Source organism: Apium graveolens, chromosome 2, assembly GCF_009905375.1.
Source record: "Apium graveolens cultivar Ventura chromosome 2, ASM990537v1, whole genome shotgun sequence".
Taxonomy (NCBI): domain Eukaryota; kingdom Viridiplantae; phylum Streptophyta; class Magnoliopsida; order Apiales; family Apiaceae; genus Apium; species Apium graveolens.
In genome coordinates this window covers 295,336,043-295,352,197 of record NC_133648.1, presented here as the reverse complement: position 1 = coordinate 295,352,197, position 16,155 = coordinate 295,336,043, and the positions used below count along the sequence as shown (strand labels likewise).

At 35.0% G+C, this 16,155-nt stretch overlaps 1 protein-coding gene across 2 annotated transcripts; it reads left to right on the top strand.

Moving 5' to 3' along the window:
• Nucleotides 1-3,935: 3,935 nt before the first annotated feature.
• On the top strand, nt 3,936-15,938 carry LOC141708617 (gamma-tubulin complex component 4 homolog). Of its 2 annotated transcripts, none has more exons than XM_074512327.1 (15): nt 3,936-4,221; nt 4,799-5,090; nt 5,824-5,960; nt 7,054-7,152; nt 8,003-8,123; nt 8,455-8,697; nt 8,818-8,898; nt 9,005-9,088; nt 9,387-9,473; nt 13,202-13,257; nt 13,402-13,596; nt 13,713-14,043; nt 14,482-14,570; nt 15,120-15,396; nt 15,561-15,938. In XM_074512327.1, the coding sequence occupies exons 1-15, from the start codon at nt 4,046-4,048 to the stop codon at nt 15,618-15,620; spliced, it is 2,328 nt and encodes a 775-aa protein (XP_074368428.1). In that variant the 5' UTR covers nt 3,936-4,045; the 3' UTR covers nt 15,621-15,938. The 2 variants fall into 2 exon arrangements, with proteins under 2 accessions (XP_074368428.1, XP_074368429.1); XM_074512328.1 differs by having other exon boundaries at nt 3,938-4,221; nt 13,818-14,043.
• The last annotated feature ends 217 nt before the right edge of the window (nt 15,939-16,155 follow it).

Sequence of the window (16,155 nt, the reverse complement as noted above, 5' to 3'; positions counted from 1 at the left end):
CGAGTAATTGTATTCTTAGCGACATTTGCTTGTTGATTGGTTATGCTTATTCCAAGTGATCGTTGCATATTCATATTAGTTGCATTCATGCATTAGTTGTGTTTTTAGTGTTGAGTCTGTTTATGCTTGAGGACAAACATCGATTTAAGTTTAGGGGTGTGATAAGTGGAATTTATATCCACTTGGAATGCTTCATATCGGCTTAAATTGGTGTTTTGAACTCAAGTATTTGGTATTTTTGATGTGTTTTGTGTTTAGTTATTACAGGGCATTAGCCGGAGGAGGAAATGAGCTTTATAATGATTTTATGCTAATAAGAGGTCAGGAATGGAGTTGCGGAAGATCGCACGAAGAATGGAGCTGCAGAAAATTCCAGAGAGCAGGCACGCCCGCACCTGAAGGAGTGCGCCCGCGCCCATGTGTCCAGAGAGCAGGAACGCCCGCACCTGAAGGAGTGCGCCCGCGCCCATGTGTCCAGAGAAGAAGCGCACCCGCGCTAGGAAGGAGCGCGCCCGCGCCTGACAAAAGCTGCAGAATCCTGTTTCTACTCTAATTTGATGATTTGAAGAGTCCAGGTCAACCAGGGGCCTATAAATAAAGAAAAGAAGACATTTTTTAGAACAAGGAAGCCAGGGAGAACATTAAGAAGACCTAGAGCACACGAGACGACTAAGGAGAAGAAGATTTAGTTTCATACTTTTGTATTCTTCGATTTAGGCAATACTTTTGGATGCTTGTTTTTTTTTGAATTGTTCTAAACCTTAGTACTTCTATATTCTATCGTAGTATTCTAAACTTATTATTTATCATGTTTTCATTGGAACCCATGGTGACGATGTGTTCGATCATGAACTAATCGTTGTCATGGGGTTCTAGCGGATTTATCTATGGATTTCCATTGTTGATTGTTCTAAATCTTTAGTGTGTGGTGATTTATGATTTCCTAATTTGGTTGTGCTTATTTGTTTTTGATGCGTAGCTAACATCTAAGATTGTTTGTTAATTTCTGTTGAAGCGACAACGAATATTGAGGTTTAGAACTTACCATGCTAGCATAGGTTTATGTATGTTTGTCATGCATAATTCGTGGAGTAATTTTAACCATCTTACATGCCCTATGTAATCACAATAGATTATTTATTCTTAAACCGTTATATTTTCAAATCTTATAGACATATAGGGTCTAAGCATAATTGGTGTCTATTTGGCTTCTATCTTGATTGTGGATGCTTAGTAGTAGGGTATACGTATACCGAAAGATAGCGTATGCTAATTTCGTGTTATCTAACTAGTTTTGAATGAAGTATTTAATGAAGTTAGAATCCCATGTTTTATTCTCATATTAGTAATTCACTTTTAATCTCTTAGTTAATGCATGCTAGTAGAATCTCTTAAGTAGTTAATCAACTCAAATTTTTTATTTGTCTTAGCTGTGAACGGTAATCATACATTGTTGAATAAGTGCATAATCTGAACTTAACCTAAACCAGTCTATGTGGGAATGAACTCGACTTAAATCTTATACTACTTGTGATCGCGTACGTTTGCGTGTATTTTCGCGTGTGTTTTCCTACAAACAGCTCCCATTCCCTTTTATCAAAATTCAGTTCCCAACATCTTTCGTGTTACCTCTCACTCATATTTCAAAGACTTTAAATCATATTTTATCTATTTCAATACTTTTTTTCCCTTTTTTCTCCATTTTTACTTATTCAAAATGCCCGACAAAATATTAATTCAAAATATTAATAAAATATAATGTTGAAGTAATTTTTTTTAATTTCTTAGATTTTAGGTAATCATTGTTTTCTATGAGCAATGTTACATATTCAATTTTTTTTTTCAAAATGACACATGCCATATTTTAATTCGTAGGATTTATATTAACACACGAGAAGTTATTTTATTTATTAATGAATATCTAGTGGCACTTTGATAACTTATTATTCGTGAATGATTTTGAAAACCGTTTGGATGATTTTAACATTTCTCTTTTACTATATTTCATGGGGTCAGAAAAGTAACCCGAGTAGAATTGCACTAATTTATATAACATTAATATGATTCCAATACGATTCCAAATATACATATTGTTATTATTTATGCGTTTTGACAAGTACATAAATATAGGTAGAGCCATATATCCTTAAATATATCTAAAAAATATTGCCAAATAACAAATGATGACGTGTTTTTATATCATAAATTCATATATATATATATATACGCTCGATTCACCTCATTAATTGAAAAATGATTAATAAAATTGAAAAAACTTAGACTTTTGAAACGATTTTGATTACAAATTCGGGAATTTTAGCATTTTTCTATATGTTATGCTAATAAACCATTTGCGTAGTTAAAAAAGAAGAAAAAGTAAATCCAGAGTTTAGGAAAAAAGGGGAAAAATGAAAAGAAAATTATTAAAAAATTAAAATATACCAAAAACTTTTTTTAATAAAAGGAAAAATGAAAAAGTAAAATAGTGATTAGCGAACATAAGAGGGTGTTGGCCCCAAATATTACTATTTGAGGTAAAATACCCTCAATGTCAATTTACCAAAATATGGACCCAAATGTCACTCCTAAACGGAGTTTCGTGTCATGTTTTTCTTTTTTAATGAAAAACGGAATTGCGTGTTCCGTTTTGATTTTTTTTATTTAAAAAAACTGAAAACTCAACTTCAATTAATGTTAAGATATGGCAAAACGCAACCTGAAAGTTAGTTTTTGTTGCATTTTTTTGTCTTTTTTGTTTTTGTATTTTTTGTGTTTTTTTTGCCAAAACATAATCTTAAATAGCGTTTTTAGTTTTTGGGAAAAAAACGGAACTTCAACTTACGTTTAGCACGTCAAAACAAGATCCTAAGTTGCGTTTTGTTTTTTTTTTTAAATGTAAAGAAATAACACAACTTCAATTTGCGTTTTCCCTTTTTAAATTAAAAAAATGTTAAACAGATGACGCAATTGCGCACGTATCCCTGTTTTAAAGTGATATTTGGGGCCCACAATTTAAAATGTGATATGAGGGTCATTTAACCCCAAATAATGACATTTGGGGCCTTTTTTCACATAGAAGGGATAAAAAGAAGGAAAAGCAAGCATTGGGTCGCTCACTTGACTAAAATTTCTGAGACCATCTCACTATAGAGATGCACAAAAGGCCCACCGGGCCGGGTTTTGACCGGGCCTTAAAAAGCTCGGGCTTTGACCGGGCCGGACTTTTCGGGCTTTGACTTTGACCGGGCCGGGCCGGGTTTTTCGAAAATGTCAGAGCCCGTTTGGGCCCTCGAGGCGGGCCTAACCGGGCTTTTTTCAGCCGGATCGGATCGAGCCTGGCTTTTTTCTAATTTAAATCGGATCGAGTATTATTTGAGATTCCGAAAAATACATGTGTTAGCAACTAGATCATCATAAAAATGTATTAGTTTACATGAAATATTTTATGAAAACATTACTTCGTTGAAAACATTTAAGTTCGGCAAAAAATAAACATGTTTATAGAATAATATGTTTTATCATTGTTATGATAACAATGATATCCAAATATATATAGTTATTTATTATATTTTCTTTCATTATTTATGCAACGAAGTATATAAATAATATTATTAATCACAAATATGTAAATATATATGTGTTTAAAGTATTATTTATATTTATAGTAAATGTGAATTTATAAATATATAAGAAAATATATTAGAATAATCATATTATAACCGGGCTTTTTCGGGCTTTTAATCGGGCCGTGCCGAGCCGAAGCCCAGACTTTTAACCGGGCCGGGCCGGGCCGACCTTTACCTAAAAATATAGGGTCCATCGAGGCCCAAAGCCCGGTCCGAGACCGGCCGGGCCAGCACTGACCGGATCAGGCCGGACCAGATTTTCGGGCCGTACTTTTTGTGCACTTATCTGTTCCCGGGATTACCCTCAAAAAAATCTGTCTTCCATGTGTGCATCTCTGTCTCAAAGTCTCAATTTGAAAATTTCATTTCTTCTTAAATCCCCATAACCCCCTAATAGTTAAAATCATCAATTCATCATCATGCTTCACGAACTGTTGCTCTCACTATTAGGTTACACAGGCGATCTCATCATCGACGAAAGAGAACACCGCAGCTCGCTCGGCATTTCTCATTTATCTCCTCACGCTCCTATTTCCCAAACTAAACCTACTTTTAAACTCGCCTCCGATCTCTCCTTCCTTCAACCTAGCGAAAGGTATCCTAATTTATCGAGATTAAAAATATATTGTCTCTGTTATGTTTGACACCGAAAAAGTTTATATATTGATTTAATGTGGTTAGTAATACACTTCCCTGTTATGTTAATTGATGCTTCAGTTGTAATGTGTATATATATGTGTGTATGTAATTTGTGTTTGCAGGGATGTTATTGAGAGGATTGTTCCATTAGGTTTTTATTATTCATTAATCGAGATTAAAAATACATTGTCCCTATTATGTTTGACACCGAGAAAATTTATATATTAATGTAATGAGGTTTAAAATACAGTTATCTGTTATGTTAATTGATGTTTTTTTTGCAATGTATGTATATTTGTCTGTAATTTGTGTTTGTAGGGATGTTATTGAGAGGATTGTTACAATAGGTTTTTATTATTCATTTATCGAAATTATATATTCATCGAGATTATTAAAACACTCTCTCTATTATGTTTGGCACCGAGAAAATTTATATATTAATTTCATGAGGTTAATAATACACTTATCTGTTATGTTAGTTGATGCTTCAGTTGTGATGTATATATGTGTATGTATTTAATTTGTGTTTGCAGGGATGTTATTGAGAGGATTGTTACATTAGGTTTTTATTACCGAGAGCTTAATCGATTTGCCACTAAATCAAGGAATTTGAGTTGGATACGTTCCACGAATCAGTCTCCGTTGGCTTTGGCATCGGTATTGGGAAATCCTAAAAGTGAGAAACAGAGTGTGTATAGGAGAGCTATTGCTAATGGTGTTATGGAGGTTTTGTCTATTTATAAGTCGGCTGTTTTGCATATTGAGCAGAAATTGTTGTCCGATACTTTGCCTATTTTGGCTGCCGTTACTCAAGGCCTCAATAAGGTACATTGTTTGGTTTTTCTTAATAAGGTCGATATCAGAAATTTTCATGCTTGTCGTAGTTAAGGACTGAAATGATTATAAGAAACCTTTTATAATCATGCAAAAGTGTTTAGCTTATGTTACTTGGACTGTCCCGTTTCGTCCAGGTGTGGTTTTCCCGTGTTGGGCATCGGATATGACTTGTATTGTATGAGATCCTTCGACTAAAATGTAAACACCTAAGCTAAAATCCATATTGAGATGAGTTTATATTGGAAAATAAAGAAAAATGCCAAAAAAGAATGAGAGTTTTATTGTTATATTTTTTTCACAAATTTATATTTAATATACTTCTAAATTAATGAATTATGCAGTGCCCGCGTATCGAAACTTTATAATTGCCATAACTACTATTTGACAAAAAGCAAATATAAGTCTTGTTTATGTATTTTGTAATAATTTGCTAGCAAACTTTAAAGCTCTTTGTTTTTGTATGCAAATTGCAAACTATGATAGTTATGGTGATCATTTAACCTTGCATGTAATTGCACTATTTTTATGTTCTAAAGTAGTTTTGTAAAATTAGCCCATGTCAGTCATCAACTCATAATCTAATCAATTTCAACCTGGTATATTCTCAATCTATGTTGGTATTTTACCTTAAACTTCTGAAATATAAATCAAGCATTTGCAATCTATTATGTTTAAATTTTAACTTTTTCTTTTTCACATTATTGGTGGAATGCTATTCTAGTTTTTTGTTCTTCTGCCACCTCTCTATGAGCTAATTCTAGAGATCGAGCGTGATGATATATGCGGAGGGCAGCTTCTCAACCTATTGCACAAACGAAGCCACTGTGGGGTGCCTGAACTGCAAACTTGTATCCAGAGGTATGGACTTTGTTACTCTTCCATACCTCTTTAATTATGTTTTAGTACAATTTCTTTTTTGTTTTCCATTATCACTTTGGAAATCAGGTAGGAAAAGTTAGGATATTTAAAAGAAAAACCCTTTTCTTGGTCACCACTATATAAATGCAGAAGAAATTTTTTTGTAACAATTCCATGAAGCTATATTCCTTAATAATTAATATACAAGTGTCCTACAATTTGGGTGCTTCCAATGTCCTTCCATTTACCTCAGTATTTCGACATGTCATATGAAGTTATATTCCTTAATTTTGAATATTAGTCAGAAAAAAAGCTCTTAGAGGGTGAAAATTTCCACTTTCCAGCAGGCTTGATTGGTAAAAAAGGGCTATAGAGGAGCTAAGTAAACTGGGACTTTGTCTTGCACCAAGTGTATTTTTTTTGAACAAATGGAGTTGGACTGGTCTTTTGACTTTATTAAGTACTTTGTTATTCGACTTGGCTTCATTAATTTGTTGAGGAGCTCTTAGCCAACTTGGGCTATGGTTAATGCGGTTGAGCTTAAGCACTTACACAATCTTGACTTCAGACTCCTCATAGATTGTCAATTATTTAATCGTCATTTAGTGTGTGCATATCAAGTCCTGTTAACTGACTATATCTTATTATTATTAATAAAAGTAGAGAATATTTTCTCTTTAGCTTTATGTTTTTTGCTTGGATTGGAGCCAGGTGTCGGTACAATTTCTTTCTTTTCGTCCAGTATCACTTTGGAAATCCGATAGGAAAGATAAGGATATGTGAAAAGAAAATGCCTTCCGATGGTTACCACTTTCGCTTTCATGAACTCAAAAGTAATATTATATATATATGTTATTTATATTAACATTTATAGTATATGATCCCTTTAATTTTGTCAGCTAAGGTTTAATTCAGCTAGGTTTGAGTCTTCAAACCGCAATTTTTATCTTTTAATATTTGCTATTTGGCAAAGCAATCTTAAACTTGTATATAAATACACACAAGTGCGCTCATCTGCAGTATGTTTTTGCTCTGCTTATTGTACCTTTATTTGCTTGAAAACTAAAATTTCATTTTTTTCGTTGAAGCTTAGACTTCTTTGGCACGGTCATCAGGTCATGTATAATCAACTAACTGCTTGGATGGTATACGGCATTCTTCATGATCAGTATGGGGAATTTTTTATTAGCAGGTATATTAAAAAACTTCGGGTATTTCTGCCTGATTATTGTCGTTGCATTTTTAGATGCATTGAACTATTTATTGCCATTGATAATGAAATGAAGAATTTTCACAGTTCTATTAATAAATTTTAATTGTCATTTAGTTATTTATTGTCATAGGGATGGGCTATCGGAGTACCTCTGCAAGATTTGAATCATGCCAATTTCGTTCTGTTCATGATTAAGTTCTCAACAGTCTTAATTGATAGTTTGTTATGTTTAAGGAATAAATAACATCGTAGAAGAACCTTACAACTACCAGAAAGTCAGCAAATAGTCCTCGAGATAACAGAAATGATGTAATATGGGGGATAGATACTATAGTTGGCTACTATACAAAAATGTAACAGTTAGTATGATCCCAAACATAGGCTTTGCTTTAGTATGATCCCAAACACAGGCTTTGCTTCTTTTTATAGCAGAAGGGGGGAAAATTTGAGAAGCAAGGGTGATAAGGAAGAAGTTGAATAAATACGGAGCAACACCAACACTTGGGCATCTTTCTGCGTACATTGTAGGAGCAAAACACCATTACACCATACATATTCTTCTATTGTAAATAATAGTTTTGTTTGACGTTAAGTTGCCTCTAGCTCGTATATGAATATGACAGACTGCAAAAGAAACCTTATGAAATCATATACTACTCGACCTATATATCCTCGAAATCTTCATGTTTTAGTGTGTGACTGCATTAACTTCTCTTTTTCTTTGTTGATAAAAGTGTACTTATCATCAATTAAAAAAAATTATATTTAGATAAAACATACGAGCTTCCTCAAAAGTCAAAATGGAAATATTGTTTTTTCTTATATCCAGGCAGGAGGACAGGGATAGCGAACATGAATCTTCTAATGTAGACATGCTTGAGAAGCTGTCACGAATGTCAATTAATGATGCATCTCTTGCAGACTGGCACCTTGGTTTCCACATAACTTTGGTATATAAATCTGTGTTCTATAAAATGCTTTTTCTACTTGAATCAATATTTGTGGTGACTGTAACTCTTTTGGATCGTAGACATATGCCAGCAACTGTATAGTGCAAATTATAGCATTTTTCTTGTATTCTATATCCAGTGGCAACTACATATACCTAAGCATTAACGTTATAGAGTATGTATATTTCCCCTCAGAACATAGCAAATTCCTGCTTTTGTCAATCAGTGTTGTGCACGTTGTTTTCCATGCTTGCCACTTATTGTAACACTGATTTTGTATTGCTCAATGGATCATATAATTCGCTTATGTTGGACACTGGTGTATCTGCAGGATATGCTGCCTGAATATATTTCTATGAGAGTAGCTGAGTCTATTCTTTTTGCTGGAAAAGCAGTCAGGGTTCTTCGAAATCCAAGTCCAACTTTCTGCTTCCAAGATATACTAAAAGGATCACAAAATAGTATGGGCTTGAAAAGTCAAAAGGAATCCTTGTTGGATACCAAATCAATCGGAGAGAAGTTACTTCCACAGGTGGAAGCTGATAAAATTGAATCTATGCTTCAAGACTTGAAGGTCTTTTTCCGAGCTTCTAATTATTACGGAGTCACCTTTTTGTTATTATTGTTGTGAAAAATATCTTGTTTTGTAGTTCCATTCTTATGTTCAGATTGGCGTTGGTTATACCATATGTAGGAATCATCTGAGTTCCACAAAAGATCTTTCGAGAGCTCTGTTGACACCATTAGGGCTATTGCAGCTAGTCATCTTTGGCAGGTGACTGATGAGTAAAATTTAACCTTCTAGTTTTTGGGAGAGTCTAAACATAATTGCGCACCCCTCCTGCCCTCTGGACACATTTCATGTTTTTCTCTATTTGCAGCTTGTGGTAGTACGTGCGAACTTAGATGGCCACTTGAAGGCACTTAAGGATTACTTTCTTTTAGCAAAAGGTGACCTTTTCCAGGTAGAGAATGAAAAAACTTCACTTTTCATACAATGAGGAGTTCCTTCTACTATAGTCTTGCTTTGTGGTCAATCTAAATGTATTTTGAAAGCGTCAATCTAGGTAAATTAAGTAAATAGATTAGAATTTGTTACTTGGCTTCACTATATTACTATAAAAATTATGAAAGATAACACTCGAGTTTATCTGAGATGATGTCGAAAAGATAAACTGTTTAGACCATATTCGACTTGTATTATATCTGCATTTTCCGTCAGCCATTTTGTTGTTGACAAGAGTTTTTTTTTTATATTGAAAGAGTTTTCTTGAGGAGAGTCGCCAATTAATGCGCCTACCGCCTCGCCAGTCAACTGCAGAAGCTGATCTCATGGTTCCCTTTCAACTGGTAAGTTCATATGGAACATTTAAGAGATGAATAATGGTTATCTAACCATGTGTGCTTCCAATTTACTTGCACTTGAAAAGCAGTTATTATATATGACTGCGATTGTCCTGCCATGGATTTATGATGGAATAGCGAGTTACATACCATTTTCTGGTTGCTACATGGTGTTAAAAAATGTCATATTGGTCCTTGCTGATATTGATAGTTAGGAACGGTTAAAGTCACCTCTAACTTTATCAGACCCTTTTTTAGTATGAATGTCAGAATGTGTCAATATTGCACATAGCTGATGCTAAGACTACTCGTCATGTATGTGCTTTGGTCTAAATTTACATATTTGAACCCAAAGCACCTATTAATATTTTATCACTATTGTTGGCAGGAAGTGAATAGTAATTTAACCTCAAAATTCAGCAACATTTTGACTTTCTCATAGTCCCTTTTTGAAATATGCCATAATCCCATTTAGGGTTCCATGTGTAGATTGACTAGATTCCCATGATTGATTGTAGTGCATTGTGTTCTTCAAAGTTAAAACTCAGTTATATAATATACCATGAATGGATTATCTTAGCAGAAGTACGTAGTAGAGTTCTGTGACTCCCTCTATGTTGCGAAACTGCTTTTGAACCTAGGAGTAGCTTCCTTTTGAATTGCAGTCTGTTATCGATCTTTTTAGAGAATAATTGACTTTTATTGTAGTTGTGTTGCCATGTTGGTATCTTGTAAACATTGTGTTAAATATCAACAATAATGATGACATAAGCATGCTCAGGTCATCAAGATGACATCATAAAGTCCTTGGTTACTGTAGCAAAAGTAGCCACCAAGTTTCCCTTTTCTACATATTGAGGTTTTTGCCTCCTTTGTAATATGCAGTAGAACATCTAATATATACACATTTCAGTTCTTTGCCTCTCTCTTTCTCTGCTCTCTACTATGATCCCTTTTATATATTCTTAGTATTCTTATATAATCTGAGATGGTATTAGAGCGGGAGTAGGGGGGAGGAGATTTTCAGTTCACGCTTGTTGTTTTTAAAGGAAAACATAAGCTACCCATACCCAGATTTATAATTTCAACAGATAGCCCCAGAAACCATAACCCAAACCAAGATGCGAACACGTACTAGTGTAGAGCTTTAAGGGGCGATTCACTGGTTGAATTCCGGATTGTAACCACCATCATACATGCTGTCAAACTAAACCTGTAGGCTATATCTCCGACTCTGGTCCACGTGCGGCGCGCGGAAACCTTTCAAGGCAGATTCCAATCAGTTTTCTTGAGGGAAGGCTGATTCATCTACTCCAACCGATTCAATCATACGACCTTAAAATTTCAGTGAGTTCATTTCTTACCCCTAGTAGTGGCAGAAGTAATATGTTTACGTATATTCATATACAGTTCACTCCAGGGGATAGAGATATAAATAGCGATTTTTATCATACATATATAAATACACATCTGTACTGTAAGAAGAGGATGAGATACATGATGGAGAAAAAAGAGCAGCTGAGGGGGTTGAAAAAAAAACTTGCAGGCCTTGCTTTTCTTTTGTCTGTGTTTAGTTGGGAAGACTATTGTTGGGTCTGATCTGGTCATAAAGGGAGAGTTGGTAAGCCTGAGTTAAATGGTCTAGGCTGTTCTAACGATCAAAGAAACTAAAGGAAGTTAATTTCTTTATCAGAATTTTTAGCTAGACCTATACTTACTATTTTCTTAAATAAAATGTATATTTAAATTTAGATCTGCCAAAATTATTGGACAGTTATTTTCTTATGGGATAATTTTGTTGGGATCTTTAGTACAAGCATATCATTTTAGTTTGAGATTTTGGCCCGGTTAAAGATTTAATCGTGCAGCAATAAATGGGTGAATTTACGGTACCTCACCACTTTATTATGAGGGCTAAAATTTGACGAAGTTAATAATTGATGATACTTGTCAAAGCGAGTTCATCCTCAAGATGCATATAAAGGAGCAGCAGAAGTAGTAGTATATATACTATACAGATATATACACACAGTTCACTGTCACAAAATCAAAGCAGCAAAAGTAGTGGTATGTACATACACACAGTTCACTATTTTATCTTGAATTCGGTCTCGAAGAAGCAGGACCAATTCGCGGACGATCTTTAAGGGATGCAGTCTACGAAACTTACCTTTCCAGTTGTTCTTCATTCAAATTCACATTCATCAAATGCCGACTGCAGCTCCTCTGATGTTCAGACATAGGCTCATGAAACCGACTGATCACAAAACCGAGTCTCAGTATCTTCAACAATTATCAGTTCAAAAATTGATAGGTGGACATCCACCGTGGTGCTGACAAGAGCACTTCTGTTTTTGACATAGCCTAAAATGTACAGTCTGTGTGATCATGAAGTCGAGTCCCAGTATACCCAAAATTCTCAGATAATTATCCTAATATAGGTCAATCCCAAGACGAATCAATCTCAAGATGGGTCTGGTTGGACGCTAAGGTTATGCTTAAGGGCTCCTAGCGTTCCACTCTTCAATCCCAAGTTAGGTCTTTCATCCCAAATGGGATTTCGAGTGAGGGGGTGTGTTTAATATCAACAATAATGATGACATAAGCATGCTTAGGTCATCAAGATGACATCATAAAGTACTTGGTTACCGTAGCAAGAGTAGCCACCAAGTTTCCCTTTTTATATATTGAGGCTTTTGCCTCCTTTGTAATATGCAGTAGAACATCTAATATATATACATTTCAGTTCTCTGCCTCTCTCTTCCTCTCCTCTCTAACATGATCCCTTTTATATATTCTTAGTATTCTCATATAATCCGAGACATTGAATTCACCATCTATCACACAGTAAATTAATAAACTGGTATATATATTGTTGTTATGTACAATTAATCGTTCAGGAGTAGTCTTACTATTTTGGTATAGCTATGGCCAGTGGCTGCAGTACGCCAGTACCTCTAAACTAAACTCTATCTATATGAATTTTATTACGCAGCTGATTATGTGATTTTCTCACATAGTTGGTCGCATGCCTTTTAAAATTCTTTGACGATCTCTTTCTTCAGTATATGCTTGTGAAATTTTACTTCGCAATCCACCATCCATATATGTACACATACTTTCAACAGGTGACAGCATATGCCATAGAACAGTCGAACCTAAACTCATACTTGAGTGTAATCTGCTACCAGACGAACATGGCGAAGCTCCTACTAATAAACAAAACAACAAAACAATCATCATTTCTTTTTCTCTCTGCCCACTCCCCTTTTTGGGTTTTTCCTCTTCGTGTTTTTTTTAATTTTCCCTTTCAACTGTATTACAGTAGTACTGTACCACTAAAGGAGATATCTTGTTGATGGTCGTGTTTGGCGCAATAGGCAACTGTCTAGTTTCTATCAGCAAAGTCACAGTGATAACATACGATTATATTCGAAGATTAAACAAATCTTTTCTAGGTTTATGGTACCACTACAGTTTACTGTACAGTTCTTTCTAGTGCGCTACTGAAGGTAGGGGACATGTTCCAGGTCTGCGTAACCACATGTAATGTAACAACATATTGACACAGTCTTAAGTCCTGGTAGTAAACCCTTATGCAACTTGTTCTCTGGTATCCTAAAGTTGAATGTTGTCATGCCTAACCTGTTGCCAAGGTACATCATGTTAATGATGTTGGTACTGGGTCAATTTTGCTTCTTTTGAAGAAGTAACAAGTCATTTTTGCATCGCAGGCAGCTATAAAGACCATTGGAGATGAAGACCAATATTTTTCAAGAGTGTCTTTACGGTGAGGACCCACGGTGATATGAATTATTGACTATTTCAATTTTCTTGGTGTCTTTGGTTATTGCTTCTATAATTTCAGTTAAATCTATTTATGTTACATAAAGATAGCTAATATGAAATTATTCCTTTTTTCCACCACTTCTAGGATGCCTTCGTTTGGAGTCACAGTTAAACCTTCCCAAGTTGACTTGCCAAAAGCAAAATCATATACTGAGGGTGACCTTACTGTGCTGTTGGATTCTTCTTCGGAGATGTCACTTGATGGATGGGATGGCATTGCTCTTCAATATTTTATTGATTGGCCCTTGCAGCTTTTCTTTACACAAGAAGTGCTTTCTAGGTGAACTTTTAAGTAATTTGTAATGATATTCTCAGTTGCTAGCTGGTAATTTGCTGTTCTGCTAAAAAAGAACGACAAGACCTTGTTAACTTGAAATTTTCAACATTGCTTTGTAGGAAATGCACACTATTGGCTCGTTTGTTTCCTTTGATATATCATCTGAAGTTTACAGTTGCAGAATTGCTATCCGTTCTTGTATATCTAATCAAATGTTTTACCAGGTATGGGAAGATATTTCAGTATCTACTTCGCCTTAAAAGAACTCAAATGGAATTAGAAAAATCTTGGGCTTCTGTGATGCATCAAGATCACACAGATTTTGCCAAACGTCGTAATGACCGCTTGAACTGCTCAATTTCTCAGCAAAGGAGACAGCGGTTTAGACCAATGTGGCGTGTTAGGGAACACATGGCCTTTCTAATAAGAAATCTTCAATTTTACATTCAGGTGAGTAGTCCTAGAATTCTCTTCACACGAGTTATTATCTACCAATTTCCTGAACTGAAGTCAGTTTGCAAAACTTGACTTTAATGATTAATAAGAATTAGCTATGTTAATGCTTCTTACCTGAAGAATGTAGAAACTTTAATTTATCTTAAAACTTGGAAACTGTAGCCTGATGCTTCTTTTCGATTCTTAACCCGGTAAGATACGTCAGTCTATTCTGATAAGCATTTATTTTGAAATCCTCAATCGTGCAGTTTTCCCTTTCCAACCCAGATCGTACTGGTGCATATAAAAGACTCGTTTAGTGGTTCGTGTGTGGTTCTCAATTCTCATCTCCCAAGCATTATTAGATAGCAAAAAATCGCTTGTGATTGTTCTGCTGTTATGATAGTTATGCACTTGTGTGTCTTGTATTTTTAATTTTCATTTTCTTTGCAGGTGGATGTGATAGAATCTCAGTGGAATATATTGCAAGCTCGTATTCAGGACTCTCATGATTTCACTGAATTGGTAACCTTTCATCAAGAGTAAGTAAAAGAAGAAAGTTGATTTTTACATCTGGTTCATATGTGTATACAACTGCATGCTCATGATTATTACTCCATCTTAGGAATTGATTGTCATTTTAAGAACACATGTCACTCAATTTTTATGCTGCAATAATACTTTTAATATAGTTCATGTCATTTAATACTGCTATTAGATTCAAAGGATAGAAAATTATTTAGGTTAAACATCAGCATGCCTGTATGGATATTCGTGTATCTTGAGACCCTTGCATACAACAAAATTTAATTAGATGCAATCACTTCAGGCGAAGATCTAATTGTGTAAACTAGTTGTGAGTGCTTGTTTTGTGTAAATAGTCTACACCTTGCTACTTGCAAAAAATAGTTTGTATGATGTAATCGAATTGAAAAAGTGGATTAGGATATCACAAAGTTAGTGGTTCATCATGAACATATATGATCACAAGTTAGAAGTGAAGTTGTTAGTTCTGATTGATAGCTGAGAACTAGCATTCTGATTGCCGAAGCTTGTTTTTTAGTAATTTATATTGATATTATTTCCTGCAGGTACTTGTCGGCCTTAATTTCGCAATCTTTCCTGGACATTGGATCTGTCTCCAGAATATTGGATGGCATCATGAAGCTCTGTTTGCAGTTCTGTTGGAAGATAGAGAATCAGGAGAACAGTACAAATACAGTAGAACTGGACCACATAACTGAGGAATTTAATAAGAAATCTAATTCACTATACACAATATTGCGGAGTAGCAGGCTTGCTGGGAGTCAGAGAGCCCCATTTCTTAGGCGATTCCTGTTACGCCTAAACTTCAATTCATTCTTTGAGGTAAATCTACACGCTCCTTGCTATCATGTCTTTTTCCCCTAATTGCGCACACACCTATCCACTTTGCCTTTGACAAGGTTTGAATGCCTGAACCTCCTGTAAAGAATACCTTTCTAGCATGTTTATAGTCGATAAGATAAAGTTTCTTAATTTTTTGTGAACAGACAACCGCTAAAGGTGTGATGAATGTTGTTAGACCACGACCAACGCTCCCTGTTCTGTAGAGATGCACTGCCTTCACTCTCCACTGAAGTCTTTGTAAGGTTTCCACAGCTGCCAGTTCCATTGCCAAACTGATGTAAATATTGTCATTGTTCAAGAAACGCGTCGATATTTGTACCAGTGTGTATTGCAACTTCAATATCAGATGACTTTCTAGTTGAACTATTTGCAGAGCACATACTTGGCTGATTCTTGAACTTGTGTAGGGTAGGATATTTTAATGCATTGTAATTCGTAACAAGCCAAACTTGGTAATTTGTTTTCGGCTCAAAAGTAGGAATGTGATGAGAGCAATGTGCTCAGACTTCGTTTGCCATTGATATTCACTGGGAGAGTAAAGTGTGGAGTATGAAATCTTAGTTACCACTATACAACGCCACTTCAAAATTTTCTGTGTTGCGTTCTGAATTTTCCAATCTATGCACTCATGAGCAAGCAAATGGGCTGATCTGATTTGTTCATGACAGTATGGGGGGAAACTATTGATAGAAACTTTGGTTCTCATTTGGCAGACATATTCTATAACATACTCATGTT